Here is a 15,107-nt window from a genome sequence, read left to right on the forward strand (position 1 = left end):
GAAAATTATACAAGTTTTCTCACTTAATTTAGTATTTTTATTCATTTATACATAAGAAAATATTACTTAGCTTTTTTTTTTTTTTCAAGCAGAACTCTACTGGCGTTAAAGTTGGTGTGAATAGACAGCGATCTGTAGCTGTGAGTCGCCCTCCCAGGGCTGTGGGGTACTCGGTACCGGGCCGTTGTCAGCGGGATGTGTCACAGCAGTGGGGACCCAGTCCGTGGCCCTGGGCGCCCAATGTACAAAGGGGAGATTGAATGGTGGAATGTAGTTAATGGAATAGTTCGTGACGCCACCTGTGGTGTTCGACAAGTGAGATGTTAGGCCGACGCTGCATGCAGATCCTCTGGGGCTGGTGGTGTGTTGCAGCCAAGATGGTGAAGCTCCCCACAGATGGAGCTGTAGCCCCAGGGCAGTGTAGATGTAGCGGGAGAGGAGAGGCGCAAGAATGAATGGAGGACACCAGGGCTTGCAGTTCCAAAGCTTTACTCACAGTCTGTAGTACACACAGGTGCCTGCCTCCATGCCGTGTCCTCCGGGTCAGGGACTCAGTCAATCTCCAGGCCAGATGGAATGCTCCCTTCCAACACTCCGCCAACATGTGCCTTTCTGAACGTCCCCTCTTATAGCGCCTTTAAGTGTGAAGTACTCCTGGTACTGAGTTACACTTGAGTGCCTCCTGACAGATGTTCCCAAGAACTCTACTTGTACGGCAGACAGCTGTAGCCTGCTTCGGGGGCTCCCCACTCCTGAGTCCCGGCTCACTATCAATGTTGCTGTTGTGCCCCCAAGTCTTAGATGGGAGTAGTGTATTCACATCCCATTAATCCAACGGTGTCCACTGCAGAACCACTAGTGTCCATACAACCTCGGGGACCGGGCCCCGGCCTTGCGCTTAGAACTTCTAGGCAGGGTTCTTCCTCTAACCCACATCCTCTGTTCCCTTTTACTCCTGCGTTCCGTACTAGTCTTTCCTTCTTATGGAAGATCAGGTTTCGGTTCAATGTCTTTCTCCTTTCCTTTCCCGTGCCAGCAGACCCAGGTCACTGAGATCTGCTGCAGCACCTCCTTCCTCCATCCCTCTCTGTCAGGGATCTTCTGTCCTCACTCCTCTCTGAGTGACTCTCTGACTGACTGACCTCGAACTCCCTTCTGTCCTAAACCCTCCAGCTCTTTTATGTATTCTAACTCCACCCACCTCCCAGCACATTTTGTGTTCCAAGCAGGGAGCCACCAAAGGTTCTCTGCTACACTCCAAGCAGGGAGCCGCAATGTGGCTTTACTGAACTACTCTGTTGTGTAGGATGCAGGTGTTGGAGCTTAGACAGGAGCCACCAACTTACCTGGATGGTGGGGTACCACACCTCAGGAGGAGGTGCAGTACCTCTGTGGCGACTGAGCCTCAGGGGTGCCACATACCCCCCCGTTAAACACAGCACGTCCGCGGGCTGCAAGGCAAACAAAGTTGACAATACAGGAACATGCAAAATTTTGTAATGCTGAATAAACATGTCTTATACTAAACTTCCCAATGTGGGATGCACGGTTTCTTGAATGTTGCAAACAGTTTTAACTAGCTATCTAAATTCAAAATTATGCTACCTAATTTAAAGTGCTATGGAAGCAAACTCAATGTCAATTCACATTTTCTAGCAACACATCTCTTTTCTGTTACTTTACACATTCTCTTACTTTCTTATATGACAACCGCTGGTATCTGGTTCATCACCTGTAACTTCAATTCTTTATTCACATTCAAGGCATTTGTACTTCAAAATTTCTTTAGTTTACCATTTACTAAATTGCTACATTTGTAAAACATTCACTATAGTCCTTTCTCAACTATATCCTATAAAATCTGTCATTAAGCATTATCTCTTTCTAGCTTTCTGTTTCAAAAATATATTAACCATTATCAATAAGTGCAAATAATAGACACGGGTCCGGCCAACATGTCTGGAAATGTCCTTATGCTGAGGTAATTCTTCCTTCAAGAAGAGAGAGTCCTATGTAAAACCAAGAGAGAGCATCTAAAGAGGTGCAAACTACAGTCATGGCCAAAAGTATTGACACCCCTGCAATTCTGTCAGATAATATTCAGTTTCTTCCTGAAAATGATTGCAAACACAAATTCTTTGGTATTATTATCTTCATTTAATTTGTCTTAAATGAAAAAACACAAAAGAGAATGAAGCAAAAAGCAAAACATTGATCATTTCACACAAAACTCCAAAAATGGGCCAGACAAAAGTATTGGCACCCTCAGCCTAATACTTGGTTGCACAACCTTTAGCCAAAATAACTGCGACCAACCGCTTCCGGTAACCATCAATGAGTTTCTTACAATGCTCTGCTGGAATTTTAGACCATTCTTCTTTGGCAAACTACTCCAGGTCCCTGATATATGAAGGGTGCCTTCTCCAAACTGCCATTTTTAGATCTCTCCACAGGTGTTCTATGGGATTCAGGTCTGGACTCATTGCTGGCCACTTTAGAAGTCTCCAGTGCTTTCTATCAAACCATTTTCTGGTGCTTTTTGAAGTGTGTTTTGGGTTATTGTCCTGCTGGAAGACCCATGACCTCTGAGGTAGACCCAGCTTTCTCACACTGGGCCCTTAATTATGCTGCAAAATTTGTTGGTAGTCTTCTGACTTCATAATGCCATGCACACGGTCAAGCAGTCCAGTGCCAGAGGCAGCAAAGCAACCCCAAAACATCAGGGAACCTCCGCCATGTTTGACTGTAGGGACCGTGTACTTTTCTTTGAATGCCTCTTTTTTCTCCTGTAAACTCTATGTTGATGCTTTTGCCCTAAAAGCTCTACTTTTGTCTCATCTGACCAGAGAACATTCTTCCAAAATGTTTTAGGCTTTTTCAGGTAAGTTTTGGCAAACTCCAGCCTGGCTTTTTTATGTCTCGGGGTAAGAAGTGGAGTCTTCCTGGGTCTCCTACCATACAGTCCCTTTTCATTCAGATGCCGACGGATAGTACGGGTTGACACCGTTGTACCCTTGGACTGCAGGACAGCTTTAACTTGTTTGGATGTTAGTGGAGGTTCTTTATCCAACATCCGCACAATCTTGCGTTGAAATTTCTTGTCAATTTTTCTTTTCCGGCCACATCTAGGGAGGTTAGCCACAGTGCCATGGGCTTTAAACTTCTTGATGACACTGCGCACGGTAGACACAGGAACATTCAGATCTTTGGAGATGGACTTGTAGCCTTGAGATTGCTCATGCTTCCTCACAATTTGGTTTCTTAAGTCCTCACACAGTTCTTTGGTCTTCTTTCTTTTCTCCGTGCTCAATGTGGTACACACAAGGACACAGGACAGAGGTTGAGTCAACTTTAATCCATGTCAACTGGCTGCAAGTGTGATTTAGTTATTGCCAACACCTGTTAGGTGCCACAGGTAAGTTACAGGTGCTGTTAATTACACAAATTAGAGAAGCATCACATGATTTTTCGAACAGTGCCAATACTTTTGTCCACCCTCTTTGTTATGTTTGGTGTGGAATTATATCCAATTTGGCTTTAGGACAATTCTTTTTGTGTTTTTTCATTTAAGACAAATTAAATGAAGATAATAATACCAAAGAATTTGTGTTTGCAATCATTTTCAGGAAGAAACTGAGTATTATCTGACAGAATTGCAGGGGTGTCAATACTTTTGGCCATGACTGTATATACAAGAACAGTTCTGGACCATTCAGCGTTCATGATCTCTGCAGTTCAAGTGTGAAGGTTGCCAATACAACTGGGCAACAACTGGGAAGCAAAACCGAACCATGATCGTAAAAATAAGAAACAAAAGGCACAACAGTGCAAATACCCTCCTGGGTAATGAGAGTTATTTAAAGAAACATCTTGACTAATTGTTATCCCCTCCTGGGGTTTCTGGACTGGAACCGCTTCCATGGGTGAAAAACGCGTTGGCAGTCCGCAGGTACTCCTTCTCCATCAGAGTCAAGCTTGTGGTTTTCTGTATGCTTGGCTGCGGGACTGGTGTAAACACTATTGGAGTGGTCACTGGGGATGAAGGGGCAGTAGGTGGCTTCTGCCTGTAGGACTTGAGGAGATCCTCCGGGACCCGTCTGATGTTCATCGCATACCAGCCTCTCAATCCTTCATGTCTGGTAAACGTTACATAATCTCACAGATGCAGGTTTCTGGCAGGGTGCCCTTTTCTCAAGTGGGGGTCCACGTCCCACCGATTAAAGAACAGATCGGAAATTCGGCTAGGGTCATGGATGAAGCCGAACCGCCTCTCATGATTCACATTTAGGACATATCCCCAACCTGCTGAGTCCCAGGGACCATAGCGACCGGCACGGACCTGCTCCTTCCGGTCCAGATCAGGGCCCAGTAGAGCTAACCTTCGCTTCTCCCTCTCTCGGTGTTCAGCTGCCAGTTGTCGGATGGTCACTTGGCAGCTAGCCCAGTTCTCATCTTCCTCCTGTTCCTCCCGAGACCGATCCCGGCTTGTGGGGTACCGCTGCACCACCGTCATGGGTTCAGATGGTCCCCCCAGGGGCAGGTATCCCGGTCCCAGACCAGATCCAACACGACCTGACCAGCCGCCGCGACCGCGGTACACCCCAGGGCCTTCCCAGGTGTAGGGACATCAGACATACCTGGGGCCTCCTGGTGGTGCGGTCTCTGTTCCGGTGCAGGCATAGTGGCGGTGGACGCCATTCGCTGGGATGCCGGGGACGGCGATGGAGCTAAAGGCGGCTCCGGGTCCGCAGGGGTTTCTGGAGGCACCTGCGTGGCTGTGTCAGGTCCGGACGGGAGCTTCTCTTCCTCCGCTTCGGCTCCCAGGGCCTTGTACAACTTCTCCGGTGGTACCGGCAGAGAGGGGACAGTGGATGCTGCTGGTAGTATGGCAGCGGTCGCAGGCTCCATGGAGTCTGCCTGGAAAGGTTCCGGTGCAGTAGCGGCGGGTACCAGGGGTGCGGGTACCGCAGGTGTAGTCCCTTCCTGGGCACGCTGCAGATTCAAAGTCCATAGCGCTACCTGCCTCAGTTGCAGGAAGCGCGTCAGCTGGGCTATTTCGTCCTCCAGCTGCTGGAGGTTTATCTCGGACACTGGGTTGGAGCCTTCAGCCATGGCGCCAGGGAGCTTCAGCATAACCTTCTTGTGCTCCGCAGGCCTCCTCCTGTCTCCTTTCAAGATGGCATTCTGGCGTTCCGCTTCCTGTCTCGGCTCTTTTCCCACCACTGGCTTCCGCTCCTCCTTCTTGGGGCGGCGTCTTCTTCCAACTCCTCCATACCAAGCCAGTATACGAACCCCTCGGGGGGTGGGCCATGTTGCCGTTGCATAGTAATTCAGGCAGGGGAGACCCAGGACAGTTCGCGGTCTTTTCTTAGGACATCCCATGTCATCACGCCCTTCTTCACTGCGCCAGCGGCCATTTTTAATGTTCATCTTACAGTCTATTAAATTGGGTCTTCGGCACATCTTCAAAAACTTTAAGTCCTAGGCACACAGAACCCAATGGCATCGGGTCTCGTTTTCCTGTTCGTGACGCCAAAAATTGAGTCACCCTCCCAGGGCTGTGGGGTACTCGGTACCGGGCCGGTGTCAGCGAGATGTGTCACAGCAGCGGGGACCCGGTCAATGGCCCTGGGCGCCCAATGTACAAAGGGGAGATTGAATGGTGGAATGTAGTTAATGGAATAGTTAGTGACGCCACCTGTGGTGTTCGGCAAGTGAGATGTTAGGCCGACGCTGCATGCAGATCATCTGGGGCTGGTGGTGTGTTGCAGCCAAGATGGTGAAGCTCCCCACAGGTGGAGCTGTAGCCCCAAGGCAGTGTAGATGTAGCGGGAGAGGAGAGGCGCAAGAATGAATGGAGGACACCAGGGCTTGCAGTTCCAAAGCTTAACTCACAGTCTGTAGTACACACAGGTGCCTGCCTCCGTGCCGTGTCCTCCGGGTCAGGGACTCAGTCAACCTCCAGGCCAGATGGAATGCTCCCTTCCAACACTCCGCCAACATGTGCCTTTCTGAATGTCTCCTCTTATAGCGCCTTTAAGTGTGAAGTACTCCTAGTACTGAGTTACACTGGAGTTCCTCCTGACAGATGTTCCCAAGAACTCTACTTGTACGGCAGACAGCTGTAGCCTGCTTCAGGGACTCCCCACTCCTGTTGTGAGCTCATCTGTTCATTCACCTTTTGTGTCCGAGGATCTCCCTCTTCTGGTGAAGGAAGGTAGTGAGGCTGATTTGGATAAAAGAAACCAAACACCTGATCAGGTGGATTTTGACTGGGTAGAAGGAACTTCAGACTGGATATAAGGCAGCCGACGCCCTTCTGAGTGTCTGGTGATTTCTCTGCTGGATTCTTGGAGACCAGTCTTATTCCTGCTTCCCAAAGATAAGTTTTTGCTCTGCTATTGAACTTATTAGTTTTGGTTTTGTTTACCTTGTTTTGGAGTTCAGCCATCCCCGGCTGGGGGTGTGCTGGATTCTTATTCCTTGATCAGTGTTCTCTTTTGCTCTGCTTTCAGAATATTCTGAGTGCTGATATAGGGTTTGAAGTCTAGAGACTTCAGGGTCCTTTTTGCTTATCAGTTGTGTTGGTAATATTTTTAGCAGGGTTTTCTCGGATTGCAGACAGCAGCTTTTCTGTCCTGTCCTTTTTAGTTAGCTTGGGCCCCATCGTTTGCTCATCCTATCTTTCTATCTGTGTTAGTGTTTTCATCTTGCTTCACCGTCATTATATGTTGGGGGCTGCCTATTGCTTTGGGGTCTGCTCTGGGGCAGTCAGTTTTTCCCTTTTCTCTCTTTAGGCTTATTTAGATCTCCGGCTGTGACGAGGTGTCTAGGATCACCGTAGGAACACTCCACAGCTACTGCTAGTTGTGTGATAGGATTAGGGGTCTGCAATCCGCTAGTTTCCAACCTCTCTGATTTTCTGGGCTGAGCTTGCATTTTTGTTTTTCCTCCTCCGTGACTCAATCATAACACACTCCTGAGTGCCGGCTCACTATCAATGTTGCTGTTGTGCCCCCAAATCTTAGATGGGAGTAGTGCATTCACAGCCCACTACTGCACCCGTGTCCGCTGCAGAACCAGTAGTGTCCATACAACCTCGGGGACCGGGCCCCGGCCTTGCACTTAGAACTTCTAGGCAGGGTTCTTCCTCTAACCCATGTCCTCTGTTCCCTTTTACTCCTGCGTTCCGTACTAGTCTTTCCTTCTTATGGAAGATCAGGTTTCAGTTCAATGTCTTTCTCCTTCTTTCCTTTCCCGTGCCAGCAGACCCAGGTCACTGAGATCTGCTGCAGCACCTCCTTCCTCCATCCCTCTCTCTCAGGGATCTTCTGTCCTCACTCCTCTCTGAGTGACTCTCTGACTGACTGACCTCGAACTCCCTTCTGTCCTAAACCCTCCAGCTCTTTTATGTATTCTAACTCCACCCGCCTCCCAGCACGTTTCGTGTTCCAAGCAGGGTGCCACCAAAGGTGCTCTGCTACACTCCAAGCAGGGAGCCGCAATGTGGCTTTGCTGAACTACACTGTTGTGTGGGATGCAGGTGTTGGAGCTTAGTCAGGAGCCTCCAACTTACCTGGATGGTGGGGTACCACACCTCAGAAGGAGGTGCAGTACCTCTGTGGCGACTGAGCCTCAGGGGCGCCACAGCTGCAGCAAGGGAGGGGGAGAATCACCTCTTACCTGTCGTCATCCCGGGCTCTTCTTTTGACTAGCGTAACGTCACATGTGTGTAGTGCTGCTATGATGACGTCACGCCAGACCATCTACTCAAAAGAATAGTTGGCTACAACGGCAGGTATGATGGTTCCGCTGCCACAATTCACGGTCATGGCCAGTGGAGTGGGACGTGCAAATAAATTTATAACAATTGCAATGGACATCTGTGTGTTACTGTAATAGATTTACACTGCTACATACAGTGCATTTATACCCCGTCCAAAAAACTGACGACTCATAATCTATTCTATAGGACAGTGTTCCCCAACTCCGGTTCTCAAGAGCCACCAACAGGTCATGTTTTCAGGATTTCCCTAGTATTGCACAGGTGATAATTGCATCACTTTGACAGGCAAGAATTCAAACACCTGAGCAATACTGAGGAAATCCTGAAAACATGACCTGTTGGTGGTTCTTGAGGACCGGAGTTGGGGAACACTGCTATAGGACATGTTAGAGAGATTTTCTTCTCCTTTAAAGGGGTTGTCTGGTCTAAATTGATAAGTCTGCAGTCACTCTGTGTGACTGCAAACATATGAATTACCCCAGCGCACGCACTGCGCACTGTATATTCCCGGGCAGAAACCAACTCGTGGGCACAGCCTCGCTCCATACAAGTGTCCGTGCCCACTAGTTGGTTTCTGACTTTGAGTTTTTTATAAGCTTTCAGAAAAAATAAAAAGTCAAGTTGGCAGCCCCGAAAGCTGTGAGTCTCAAACTTTTTCAAGTCTTTTTGTATAATGATTGTTCTCGGCCAATTATTGACAGTGGAAATCTTCTCATGATGTAGTGGGTGACTCCTGTTTCTGAAGAGTTGTGTAGTATGTGTCACATTTTCCTTTTCGGAGCTGCTGACTGAAAGGAGTCGTATAATACATCATTGGTCTGACAGAACAGGACAGCTGTTTAGGGATTGTAGTTATAGCCTCTAATATGGCTCTATTTGGGGATCATACACATGACATAGCTGCAGATTCTCTACAAAGCAGTGGGGGGATTTGTTTACAGCTGTAATGACTGGGCACTTTCGAGGTCTACTCTGTGGGCTACACAGTAACCTCCCAAAAGAAGTTTGTTTTTCATCCACCAATTAATTAAACATTTCTGCCGAGGCAGGGCTAAGATTGTAAGATTACGGTGGATTTGGGATGTATAATTGGAAACTGAAAATTTTCCCAAATTTTGCCTTCTGCGCATGAATGAGATTGGGCACAGAAGCGGTGACAGTGTTATCACACGCTGGAAAAATGATGAGCACCTGCCGTCCAGCACTTACGGGTGGGGTCAGAGTTTCGTACATCGAAGTGTGGCACCCTGTATATTTGCTGCCACAAAATGGTTAAATATGTACTGTTTTGTATGTGTTTTGTAAGCAATGGGAGTTATGCTTTCTCTGCTAGAGACCACTGCACACACACAATTTTACCTCACTCCCTTACTTCCCTGAAGCTTAGAGCTTCGGAGACGTACCCTAACTGGGAGGGGGAGGAGTCGAGTTGTTGTTCTGTGAAGAAGACGGTGTAACAAGATGGAGATTGTTCAGGGGAGCAGTGACATGTGCTCTCCCCAGGAACATGCTTTTAGAGCTGGATGGCAAGCTGAGAGACTGTGAGGTTCATACAACCAACAGTAGAGTGTCTTCTCCCAGGAAGACTACAGCAACCGAGGATCAGTGAAGGATTGTGCAAGAAGAAACTTGTACTTCACACAGGATCCAAGCTGCAACTTGCTGGGGGAGAAAACACAGTGAGTAAGTGACTGTACTGGAAGTTTCAAACTCCGGGAAGCCTTGGTCCCTGAAGGGATTAGAACAGCAGGAAGTTTACACCAAGTTTCAGCAGAGAGAATGATAACTCCCATCGTGCAGAGCAGACTGTAAACCTGGTGAGAGTTGTAATTCCTCCTCTGAACTGCATCTGAACTTCAGTAAATGATAAAGTGACTTTCCTTGTCTCCTGCCTTATTACTCTGAACCATCTACTTCCATCACAATCTCTGGGGGTCAGCCCTAGTTGGAGGGGGTTAAACATCTGCACTGCTATCACCATCTACCCCCCAGGGATCATGTGCAGTGCCGGATACCTTACAGTCGAACACTCCAACTTGGGTCACGTACTCTTTTTCAAATTTCTACTTTATTTTTCAACCTCCCATTTCACTGTCCCTGGAGCACAGGCACCGGGCATGGCTGCCACCCCCGTGACCTCCTGAATCTAACGCCGCCTGGCGACCTGAGTACCACACTCTGGGTGAGACAGAAGCAGATTGGCTGCTGGCAAAGGGAATGAGCTCCCTTTGTCATCTCAGTGTCAGCCCTGTCATTGTGTTTACTAGGGCCAATAATTTATGTTGTCACTTTGGCATAGCAGGGATCCCCAGAGCTGTCCATTATAAGCTCCCATTCCTGCATACTTTTAGGCATGTCCTATCAGATGCCTGTGCTTTAACGATATGTACCCCAAAATAATTTCTAAAGGATAAACAACTAATTTTGCAGAAAAAGAGGGCAAACAGCTATGTAGACAGAACTCAAAATTAAAAGCTTTTTATTTTTTTTTTATTAAGGGAGTAGTGATGATGAGTAGAAGACCCAATATGATGATCACTTTTTTTTAAAACATTTTCTACAGTCTGTGGAATCTTTCAAGCTCTTTAGAGAAATCTATGGGGGGAAAAGCAGGAAAATGCCGTACACAGAGCATGTTGTGTTTAGAAAGAAAAAGTCACTGCCCAACCTCCCACAAATGTTAGACACAAAAAGTCATTGTATGTAATTTCCTTTTATATTTCTATGTAATGTCTGTAAAGTGCTGTGGAATTAATGGCGCTATATAAGCAAGTAAAATAAATAAATATAGACCTTAATGTAAAATTGTTTTCCAAATGTTTTATTTGACTTAATATAAAATTGGGCAATGCAAAAACGCCTTTAAAACGCCACTAAATTACCACCAAAGAATGTTTTCTTTTTTTGGAGAAAAGCTTTGCAGAATCCAACAGCAGAAACTGTATTTTCTATTGTATGTTCCTACTACTATTTGGTATGTTGGTGATTCTTAGGCCGGGGTCAGACTTGCGAGTGGGATGCGAGAAACTCAAGCGAGTCTCTCACATCAGTACCCGGCACTGCCGCTGGCACTCGGGACTGGATGTGCAGCTGCATAGAAATACATGCAGCCGCAAACTCCGGTCCCGAGTGCTGGCGGCAGTGCCGGATATTGATACGAGAGACTCGCGTGAGTTTCTCGCAAGTGTGACCCCGGCCTTAGACATGGTTCTGTGCACGTTAACAAACCTTGGATCAAAGTTAAGGTAAAAGGCATTTGAAATATCCCAGATTTTTTCTTTCATAAAGGCTTGTTTTATTGTTTTTTTTACATGTGGTGTTTTAAGGGGTAAAAATGTAGTGTTTTACAGTAACGACAAAATTATTTACATTTCTAACATCTTAGTGCAATTTTCTTTTCTTTTTCTTTGCTTTTGACCTGTGTTGCATTTTTTTTAAAATGCATGTCAATACTTTCAGCGTTTTTACTGCGTCTTTTCCCCGTTGAGATAAAAAATGCCTAATAACTAAACAAATGGCACAGAAACCGCTTCCAACACCTGTGTGGTTTACACTGCAGTTTACTAGCAACAGTCTGCGTTTTTCATGGAGAAAATAAAAGCGCTTGAAAAAGCTGTGTGTGACCATACCCTTATAAAGTAGTTTGCCCTACACCTTTATTATTCGTTATAGAAGCCAGATTTGTATTTGCCAGACTGTCACATTATATCTTATTCTTTTCCTCTACTATATAAATAACAGAACATTTCTACATTTACATTATACTCCTGAAGAAGCCATGAGATGTCTCCAAACTCATTTGTCTGTGTTACATTGTGCGTTTGATGCAGCAGCCTTGTGGAGCATGTGTAGTAGACAGGATAACTTTGTTATATATTTCTAAAATATTTACAAAAATGTATCTCCGTTGCTAAAATATTTCTCTCCTACCACAGAGAAGGACCCCCTTCCTGGGGAGGGAAGACTCAGCATCCAGTCGGGGAGCAGCAGTCCCACTTCTCCACAGCTCCCCGTCCTCCCATCTCTCTGATCCTGAAGACTTTGGTGGTCTGGAGACTAGTAGCTTGCTTCAGTACACAGACACTGTCCTCCACATCACCGAGGACAATGGGATGGAGAACCCCCTTGTCTCCGGACATTTTAATTTCACTCATATTGAACTTGGGGAGACGGACATTGATTTGGATGAATCTCATGTTTAGTCTTGAGACTTTTTTTCCCGTCTTCTCTCACTCATGCCTATAGACGAAGTGCAAAGCACTTGGTGTCCCTCCCTTGTAATCCTGTTGTGTTTGCTTTGGAGGGTGTATGTGGTTATGCTGCTTATCTGATCTCGCTGCTTTGCTTTTGGGTGAACATACATTAGTGAGATGTGCTATGGAAAGATCTGCTTCAGATGGGACCAAAGAATGCAATGTAATCTCTACACTTGTCACCCTGCATCCATGTTCTCTAACTGTACAGGAAGCATACAGCAAGCTAATGCCAAACGTACCTGTATGTGATCTACCTGTGACACATCACAACAACACCAGTGCACACGTCAGATGTACGTGCACCAGTGTACATGTTTGTGCTGCTTTACACGGTCATTGAGAGGCCTTACATGAGACTGACTACAATGTACCTATATCTCATATTGCCATGTTGTTCCAGTTCTATTAATTTCGTAGCCATTGACTTGTTTCAGAAGTGAGTGAGGGAGAGGAGTTGATGTTCCACATTGGACAGAGTTGTAAACGAACCTACTTTGGCGAAGCGTTTCCTGCCATATTTTACACTGTGATGCTTTTTGAGGATTAGTTGGCAAATCCATAGGATAAATATCTAGCCATATTAATCAACAGCGGCTACAATATAATGGTGCCGAGAAAGCAATGACAGGTGGAAATCAAGAGCTTGGAAGTCAATTATAGTCCACTCAGCCAGAGCTTTACAATGAACATATTTCTGCTCGGCAAATAAGAGAAGATTTAACCTGAAAATCAATAGGAGGTGCATTTTGTAGCAGAAGCTGCATCAGCATCCATGTGGAAAAAAGAATGTGTTAGGCTAGTTTCACACTAGCGTTACCAAGCGCAGCGCAGCGCAGGGCCGCCGCTAAGCTCCGCCCCCTGCCGCACCCCCTCTGGTCAGCTCCTCCTCTGGACGCATGACGCTGCATGCAACCAATGTACCCTATATTTAGCATTGGGTACGCTGGTCATGCACTGGTATGGTTTGCCGATGCATGCACCCTTTTTGCGCTGCGCCAAGCGCACAAAAATGCAACAGAGTGTGTTTGGCGCACGTCGGTGCAACGTAAAAAGGGCGCATGTGCTGGCAAAACCATACCATCACACGGCCAGCATACCCAACACTAAATATAGGGTACGCTGGTCGCATGCAGCATCATGCAGCCAGAGGAGGAGCTGACCGGAAGGGGTGTGGCAGGGGCGGACCTTAGTGTGAAACTAGCCTTAATCGGAATCTGTCATCAGGATTTCACCCCTAAACTATTTACATGAGTAATGTAGATCTTTCAAACACAAATCCAGCAATACCTTTACATGGCCGGTCCGTTCATCCGTTATTGAGAAATCAGCATTTGAATTGATATAGAAATGAGGCTTAAGAGCCATGATAGATCTAAAGCCTCTGTCACTCCAGCTCTATTCTCCACCCAGCGCCACCTCCTCCTGCTTCACTGACAGGCTCTATGCTGTGTGACTTCCAGCAAAGGAGCTGTCACTCAAATAGGAGGCAGCAAGGGTAGGGAATAGAGTCGGAGTGACAGAGGCTTCATATCTACAAATAACTCTTCAGTCTCATTTACATATCAAATCAAATGCTGATTTCTCAGTAATAAACGGACGGACTGGCCATGTAAAGATATTGCTTGACTTACTGTATATACTCGTGTATAAGCCGAGATCTTCAGCACAATTTTTTGTGCTGAAAACGCCCCCCTCGGCTTATACACGAATCATTGTCCAGAAAGCCAGCGGGAGAGGGGGAGCAGCAGAGCAGTGGCAGGAGCTGGCGGCTGCAGTTGTAACTGTGCCACTGCTAAAGAGAAATTAATATTTATTTCTCTTATAGCAGTGACAGCTGCAGCCGCCAGCCTCCAGAAGACATCATACTCACCTTCCTCGCACTGTCGCTGTCGCTGCATCTCCGTTGTTCCTGGCGTCAGAAGCTCTTCCTTTGCTGAGCGGTCACATGGCACCGCTCATTAAGGTAATGAGTATGAACGTGTCTCCACTCCCATAGGCGTGGAGCGCATATTCATTACCTTAATAAGTGGGGCCACGTGATCGCTCGGCAGGAAGAGCTGCTGGAAGCCGGAATGAGGTGCTGCACCTGATGGCACGCTGGAGGATGAGTAGGATGTTTTTTTTTTTTAAGCATGCATACCAGGAAAGGAGGATGTGAGCCATGCATACAATGACGGTACCGGGGGAGCCATGCATACAACAATGGACCAGGGGAGCCCTGCATACAACTATGGGACCGGGGGAGCCAATCATACAACGACGGGACTGAGAGAGCCACGCATAGCAGGACAGCGACGAGGGAAGCCACGCATACCAGGACAGGGATGAGGGGACAATTCATACCCGGCTTAGACTACTTTCACACTTGCGTTTTTTTGTGCTGCACACCGTGCGCAGTGCAAACGGACATAAAAAACACATCATGCGTTTTTGTGTGGTTTTGTGCGGTTTTGCGCATGTTTTTTTAAAAAAAACCGCATGCTTTTTTTGTGCTGATGTGCGCATTACCATGCGCACATCAGCGCACCCATAGACTATAATGGGTGGTTGGGTGAAAAAAAACGCATTGCGTGCACATGCGTTTTTTGGGGACAAGTTGGACGCACAAAAAATGCAACAGGAGGCATTTTGTGCGCCCGAGCACACACTACAAAAAAACGCATGCGCATACAAACGCATGTGTATGTGCACCCATGTAAAGTATAGGGGAAAAAAAACGCATGCTTTTTTTGCGCAAAAAAACGCAAGTGTGAAACCAGCCTTATACTCGAGTCAGTAAGCTTACCCAATTTTCTGTGGCAAAATTAGGTGCCTCGGCTTATACTCGGGTCGACTTACACTCGAGTATATACGGTATGTTTCAAAGAGCTATATACACATATACATAGTTGAAGGGATAAAATCCTGCAGACAGATTCACATAAAAGTCCATCTTCTCTAAAGTCATAAAATGTAACATTTTTCTAAGATGTCACTTGTTTTGCAATTATTATTAATTTTTTAGTCAGATTTTACTCTATGCGGTATGGAAACCTTTAATAAGCTGCTGCTAACAGATCTATTGT

General features: G+C 46.6%; 1 protein-coding gene across 20 annotated transcripts in view; it reads left to right on the plus strand.

Moving 5' to 3' along the window:
- Window positions 1–12,960, plus strand: part of LOC141054300 (protein unc-80 homolog) — a 305,587-nt gene extending 292,627 nt beyond the window's left edge. For 19 of the 20 annotated variants that reach the window (XM_073551595.1, XM_073551597.1, XM_073551599.1 and 16 more), the window contains one exon: window positions 11,722–12,960. In XM_073551595.1, coding sequence (XP_073407696.1) covers window positions 11,722–11,988 — 267 coding nt within the window. In that variant the 3' untranslated portion in view covers window positions 11,989–12,960. The remainder of the gene's footprint in view (window positions 1–11,721) is intronic. The other variant, XM_073551605.1, reaches the window with a different exon arrangement.
- Window positions 12,961–15,107: the final 2,147 nt, after the last annotated feature.

This window comes from Dendrobates tinctorius, unplaced genomic scaffold, assembly GCF_039654945.1.
Source record: "Dendrobates tinctorius isolate UK_male_01 unplaced genomic scaffold, ASM3965494v1 ptg000177l, whole genome shotgun sequence".
Taxonomy (NCBI): domain Eukaryota; kingdom Metazoa; phylum Chordata; class Amphibia; order Anura; family Dendrobatidae; genus Dendrobates; species Dendrobates tinctorius.